The 6,442-nt window shown below is 38.8% G+C and overlaps 1 protein-coding gene across 1 annotated transcript; it reads right to left on the reverse strand.

Moving 5' to 3' along the window:
* Positions 1–261: 261 nt before the first annotated feature.
* Positions 262–4,854, reverse strand: LOC126060570 (olfactory receptor 8B3-like). Its single transcript, XM_049856772.1, has 2 exons — positions 4,835–4,854; positions 262–1,225 (listed from the first exon to the last, which is right to left on the reverse strand). Exons 1-2 carry the CDS (start codon positions 4,852–4,854, stop codon positions 262–264), a joined length of 984 nt encoding a protein of 327 aa, XP_049712729.1.
* Positions 4,855–6,442: the final 1,588 nt, after the last annotated feature.

The raw sequence follows: 6,442 nt of genomic DNA on the forward strand, positions 1-6,442 counted from the left end.
ATAGTCGACATATATGTTCCTTTTATAAACACACTATTGATTGTTTAGTAAACTTGTGCGAGTTGCAGTAAATAAAAAGCAAAGAATGAGACAAGATTAGCTATAAAAAAAAAACCCACTGCCATCGAAAAAGAAGTGATAAAAACAAGTCTATTAAACCATACATTCTGTAGAATCAACATGGTTGTAACACTCTTCTAATGAAAAATATCAATAAAAACTTGAGATGCTTGAATTTCTTTATATTACCACTGCTTCTAGTTAGAATATGTTTCCCCTCTGGATTCCAATCAAGGCTTTCCTCAGGGCTACTTTGACATCCTTGTTCCTCAAGCTGTAGATCAGAGGGTTAAACATGGGCCCCACGTTGGTATAGAAAAGAGATGAAACTTTCCGCTGGTCCATAGATTCAGGAGAAGAATACATAAGGTACATAAATGCTGCAGACCCAAAAAAAAGAGAAATAGCAATGACATGAGAGCTACAGCTGCTGAAAGCTTTTGATCTTCCTTGAGTAGACTTGATATGAAGAATGCTAATGAGGATGAAAATATAAGAAATTAGGATGGTAAAACTGGGTACTATAATATTGATACCCACCACAATGAGAACTACTACCTCATTGACATAGGTGCTGGTACAGGAGAGTTGGAGGAGAGGGAGGATGTCACACAAATAATGGTTGATGATATTAGCATTGCAGAAGGTTAGTCTAAGCATGCAGCCTGTGTGGGCAGTGGCTCCAGCAAATCCCATGGCATATGCAGCAAGCGTCAGCACAGAACACACCTGATGGGACATGGTGACCCTATACAGCAGTGGATTGCAAATAGCCACATAGCGATCATAGGCCATCAAGGTCAACATATAGCATTCAGAGATGACAAAAAAGAGAAAGAAAAACAGTTGGGTCATGCACCCAACATAGGAGATGACATTCTTCTTTGATACAAAGTTCATCAGCATTTTGGGGGGGAAAACAGAACAGTAACAAAGGTCAATGAAAGAGAGATTGAAAAGGAAATAATACATGGGGGTGTGAAGGTGAGAATTTATCCCAATAAGAACAATCAAGCCGAGATTGCCCACCATGGTGACAATGTAGATCATTAGAAACAAGTAAAACAGAGGCTGCTGGAGCTCTGGATGATCTGTTAATCCAGCAAAAATAAATTCAGTCACTAAGGAGTCATTTCTTGCCAGTATTCTCATTTTTGGAAATCTGTGAGGAAAATGGGAAATTTCATTAGTAGAGAACCCAGCTTTCTCTTTATACATACTCATTACAAAGGGACTCTGGCAGAATTTAAGTCTTCCTTTGTTTTGTGGAGTCTGAATGTACTGCCACACACATCACTCAACAATTCAATCAACTTATATTTCATCTGCATGAGCTAACTTGTGGTGAACAATTCTTCCTGTCTTTACTAGGATATAGAAAGATGGAGTAGCTGAGGTACAAGTCTACCTGATGATGAGCATGGAGAGTGGGAAAGGCTCTCCTAGCTGTCCCTGTCATTCATCTGGCCCTTTACTTCTTAGTTCGTACTCATGTTTCCATTACTTTACTCAACAATTCAGTTCCTCTCTGATGACCATCAATGAAGAAAGAACTTCTGCTAGAGAAGAGATTGTATTGACATTCTCCTTCCTGGAAGGAAGTCCCTCACTGTCTACAGGATATTCAGGTGTCTTTCTTAAAGAACGCTTGAAGTAAAAACTGTGCCATGTATTGAGGAGACCCTTAGTAGCCTAATATTTAAAATCAATTGTACACCTCAGTATTTCTACGCATTCTCCTTCTTTATTCCATCCTAGATGTACAGACAATGAGAAAGGAAGGTGGATGTGTTTCCCCAGGCTTCTGTATGAGGGCATAAAAGAGAAACACAATTAATCTGGATGCTGGTTACATAAGTGGTCAAGTTTGTTAAAATTTATCAAGCTATATACTTATGATATGTAAACTTTTCTATATGTATATCATACCTCAACAAATAAATTTAGGAAAGAGAGACAGCTCTTCTTCCTCTGATGTTGCTTCGTACTGGATGTGCCACTTGGAACTGCTACTGTTACTGCTGTCTTACCAGCTCAGAGTACACTGAGAATGGTGCAGGCAGTAGAGTCAGAGCTGCACACCTATGAGTGTCTTGCCATGTAATATATTTCCTCCTTTTTTGGCAACATAGACAGTGAATGAGAACAATAAAAATTTGATTAACTCACACTTCCTCAAGTGAAGACCTTAGTGCTGGCTCTACATGTGTTCCACTTGCACTTTTCTGGAAGAAGAATTGGCTTTGGAGATACAAAAGTTGACCAGATGTAGTCACAGAATCTTCTTCCCCCTTTACTGGTAAGAGGATCATAGTACAGATCTCACAAGCTGAATATTCCAAGAGTCATTCTGAGATATGAATCAAAGTTGTAGTTATAAATTTGACCAGAGGGTGTGTGCAGGGAAACCACAGACTTGATACCACAGAGAGCATGTCACAGGGCACATGGCATTCACCTAGTGCTTTTAATTCTTTTGGTCTGGTTAGAAAGCCAGCATAGCTCTCCCATAGGACATCCCACTCGTGATCAGTTCTGCAGGGAAGAAATTATGGTGTTTGTGTTTATGCCCTAAACTGAAAGAGTAAATGTTAACATCTCACAAGGGATTATATAACCCTTAGGGCATCGCTGCTGTCCTAGAAAAGGATGTAAAAGGAATTAATGTTATTAAAAATTTCACCTAGGTAGCATAGGTAGTTTTAGAGAGAATCAATGTATATTTCAGTAAAGGTTATTTATAATGTTCCTTTTTAAAAATATTTTGAGGCTCTTTAAATAATCAGTGTTTAATTATGCACTTTTACAAACATAAAGCAAGAGCACTTTTTAATTGATTACAGTTTATCGTTCTTTTAAAAATTGTTTGCTAGAATGAAGTTCATTTATTTCACGAAAATTTAATTATTTTGTGTCTTTCTGACTTAACAGGTCTTTGCTTTTGACAGGTTAAAATAACATGTATAAGAAAAATCACTGTTAATGGCTTCCATTTAAAGAAAATGTGATTTTAGAAATTCCAGGTATATATGAAATTCTGTTTCTGAAAAGGCACCTTTTTTATTATTGTAAGTATTTACACAGCAACATTTACCAATACAACTTTTTTCAGGTACACAGTTTGGTGATATCAATTACATCAATCATGTTATGCAACTGTTGCCATAATTGTTGTCAAAATTCCCATCACCATAAACAAAAAGTCACCGATCCCTAAACAATGGTTCTTCCTTTCCCCCTCCCTCCCACCCCTTATAGGAATTTATAGTAACCACTATAAACGTTGACTCTGTACATTTGCCTATTTTTATTATTTCATGTAAGTGAGATCATACAATACTTGTCCTACTGTGATTTACTTATTTCACTGAGCATACATAAGGTTTTCAAGTTTTATGTATGTGTAGCATGGAATAGGGCTTCATTTCTTTTTATGGTTGAGTAACATTCCATTGTGTGTTTGTATCTCATTTTGTTTACCTATTTACCCATTCAGGGACACTTAGGTTGTTTTCACATTTTGCAACTTATTTTTCTTAACTTTTAAATTTTGAAATGATAATACACCCACAGAAAGTTGCACAAACATGGAGCCGTTGAACTCTTCACCCAGCTTCCTTCAATGGCAGCATCTTATATACCTACAGTACAATTGCAATGTCAGGAATTAGAAATGGTATAGTAATGTCAACTAGACTACAGGCATTTTTTAGATTTTAAAAGTTTCACGTGTGTGTGTGTGCATACTTTTATATAATTTGATTCCATGTATAGATTTGTTGTAACAGCTACCATTACCAAACACAAAGTTGTTTCAAAACCACAAAAGAACTCCCAAATAACGCTTTTTAATGGGGTTGTCATGAATTGGAATTGACTCGACAGCAACAAGAGTCTCACCTACCCCCTTCCACCAACAACTCTGTCCCTGGGTAGTCACTAATCTGTTCTCTATCTCTATAATTCAGTCCTTTCCAACATATGAATAAATGGAACCATGATATGTAAACTTAGGGTCTGGCTCTTCTCACTCAGCATAATGCCTTTAAGTTCCATCCTTGTATATAAGCATAGTCCATTTCTTTTTTTTTTTTTCAATAACTTTTATTAAGCTTCAAGTGAACGTTTACAAATCCAATCAGTCTGTCACATATAAGTTTACATACATCTCACTCCCTACTCCCACTTGCTCTCCCCCTCTTGAGTCAGCCCTTTCAGTCTCTCTTGACAATTTTGCCTGCTTCCCTCTCTCTCTATCCTCCCATCCCCCCTCCAGACAAGAGTTGCCAACACAATCTCAAGTGTCCACCTGATATAATTAGCTCACTCTTCATCAGCGTCTCTCTCCCACCCGCTGACCAGTCCTTTTCATTTCTCATGAGTTGTCTTCGGGGATGGTTCCTGTCCTGTGTCAACTGAAGGTCTGGGGAGCATGGCCGCCAGGATTTCTCCAGTCTCAGTCAGACCATTAAGTTTGGTCTTTTTATGAGAATTTGGGGTCTGCATCCCACTGATCTCCTGCTCCCTCAGGGGTCCTCTGCTGTGCTCCCTGTCAGGGCAGTCATCGATTGTGGCCGGGCACCAACTAGTTCTTCTGGTCTCAGGATGATGTAGGTCTCTGGTTCATGTGGCCCTTTCTGTCTCTTGGGCTCTTAGTTGTCGTGTGTCCTTGGTGTTCTTCATTTTCCTTTGCTCCAGGTGGGTTGAGACCAATTGCTGCATCTTAGATGGCCGCTTGTTAGCATTTAAGACCCCAGACGCCACATTTCAAAGTGGGATGCAGAATGATTTCATAATAGAATTATTTTGCCAATTGACTTAGAAGTCCCCGCAAACCATGTTCCCCAGACCCCCGCACTTGCTCCGCTGACCTTTGAAGCATTCATTTTATCCCGGAAACTTCTTTGCTTTTGGTCCAGTCCAATTGAGCTGACCTTCCATGTATTGAGTGTTGTCTTTCCCTTCACCTAAAGCAGTTCTTATCTACTGATTAATCAATAAAAAACCCTCTCCCAGCCTCCCTCACTCCCCGCCTCGTAACCACAGAAGTATGTGTTCTTCTCAGGTTTACTATTTCTCAAGATCTTATAATAGTGGTCTTATACAATATTTGTCCTTTTGCCTTCCAGGTTCCTGCATGTCATGAAATGTTTCAGAGATTCATCACTGTTCTTTACCGATGCGTAGTATTCCATTGTGTGAATATACCACAATTTATTTACCCATTCATCCGTTGATGGACACCTTGGTTGCTTCCAACTTTTTGCTATTGTAAACAGAGCTGCAATAAACATGGGTGTGCATGTATCTGTTTGTATGAAGGCTCTTGTATCTCTAGGGTATATTCCTAGGAGTGGGATTTCTGGGTTGTATGGCAGTTCTATTTCTAACTGTTTAAGATAACGCCAGATAGATTTCCAAAGTGGTTGTACCATTTTACATTCCCACCAACAGTGTATGAAAGTTCCAATCTCTCCGCAGCCTCTCCAACATTTATTATTTTGTGTTTTTTGGATTAATGCCAGCCTTGTTGGTGTGAGATGGAATCTCATCGTAGTTTTAATTTGCATTTCTCTAATGGCTAATGATCGAGAGCATTTTCTCATGTATCTGTTGGCTGCCTGAATATCTTCTTTAGTGAAATGTGTGTTCATATCCTTTGCCCACTTCTTGATTGGGTTGTTTGTCTTTTTGTGGTTGAGTTTTGACAGAATCATGTAGATTTTAGAGATCAGGCGCTGGTCTCAGATGTCATAGCTGAATATTCTTTCCCAGTCTGTAGGTGGTCTTTTTACTCTTTTGGAGAAGTCTTTAGATGAGCATAGGTGTTTGATTTTTAGGAGCTCCCAGTTATCGGGTTTCTCTTCATCATTTTTGGTAATGTTTTGTATTCTGTTTATACCTTGTATTAGGGCTCCTAGGGTTGTCCCAATTTTTTCTTCCATGATCTTTATCGTTTTAGTCTTTATGTTTAGGTCTTTGATCCACTTGGAGTTAGTTTTTGTGCATGGTGTGAGGTATGGATCCTGTTTCATTTTTTTGCAAATGGATATCCAGTTATGCCAGCACCATTTGTTAAAAAGGCTATCTTTTCCCCAGTTAATTGACACTGGTCCTTTGTCAAATATCAGCTGCTCATACGTGGATGGATCTATGTCTGGGTTCTCAATTCTGTTCCATTGGTCTATGTGTCTGTTGTTGTACCAGTACCAGGCTGTTTTGACTACTGTGGCTGTATAATAGGTTCTGAAGTCAGGTAAGATGAGGCCTCCCACTTTCTTCTTCTTTTTCAGTAGTGCTTTGCTGATCCGGGGCTTCTTTCCCTTCCATATGAAACTGGTGATTTGTTTCTCTATCCCCTTAAAATATGACATTGGAATTT

This window comes from Elephas maximus, chromosome 17 (assembly GCF_024166365.1).
Source record: "Elephas maximus indicus isolate mEleMax1 chromosome 17, mEleMax1 primary haplotype, whole genome shotgun sequence".
Taxonomy (NCBI): Eukaryota; Metazoa; Chordata; class Mammalia; order Proboscidea; family Elephantidae; genus Elephas; species Elephas maximus.

Excerpts from the sequence above, each read along its gene's own strand:
- LOC126060570 (XM_049856772.1), bottom strand. The coding sequence starts at position 4,854 with ATGAAATCATTCTGCATCCC. Across the intron at positions 1,226-4,834 it reads ATGAAATCATTCTGCATCCC|CAGATTTCCAAAAATGAGAA; the intron begins ACTTTGAAATGT and ends CCATTTTCCTCA.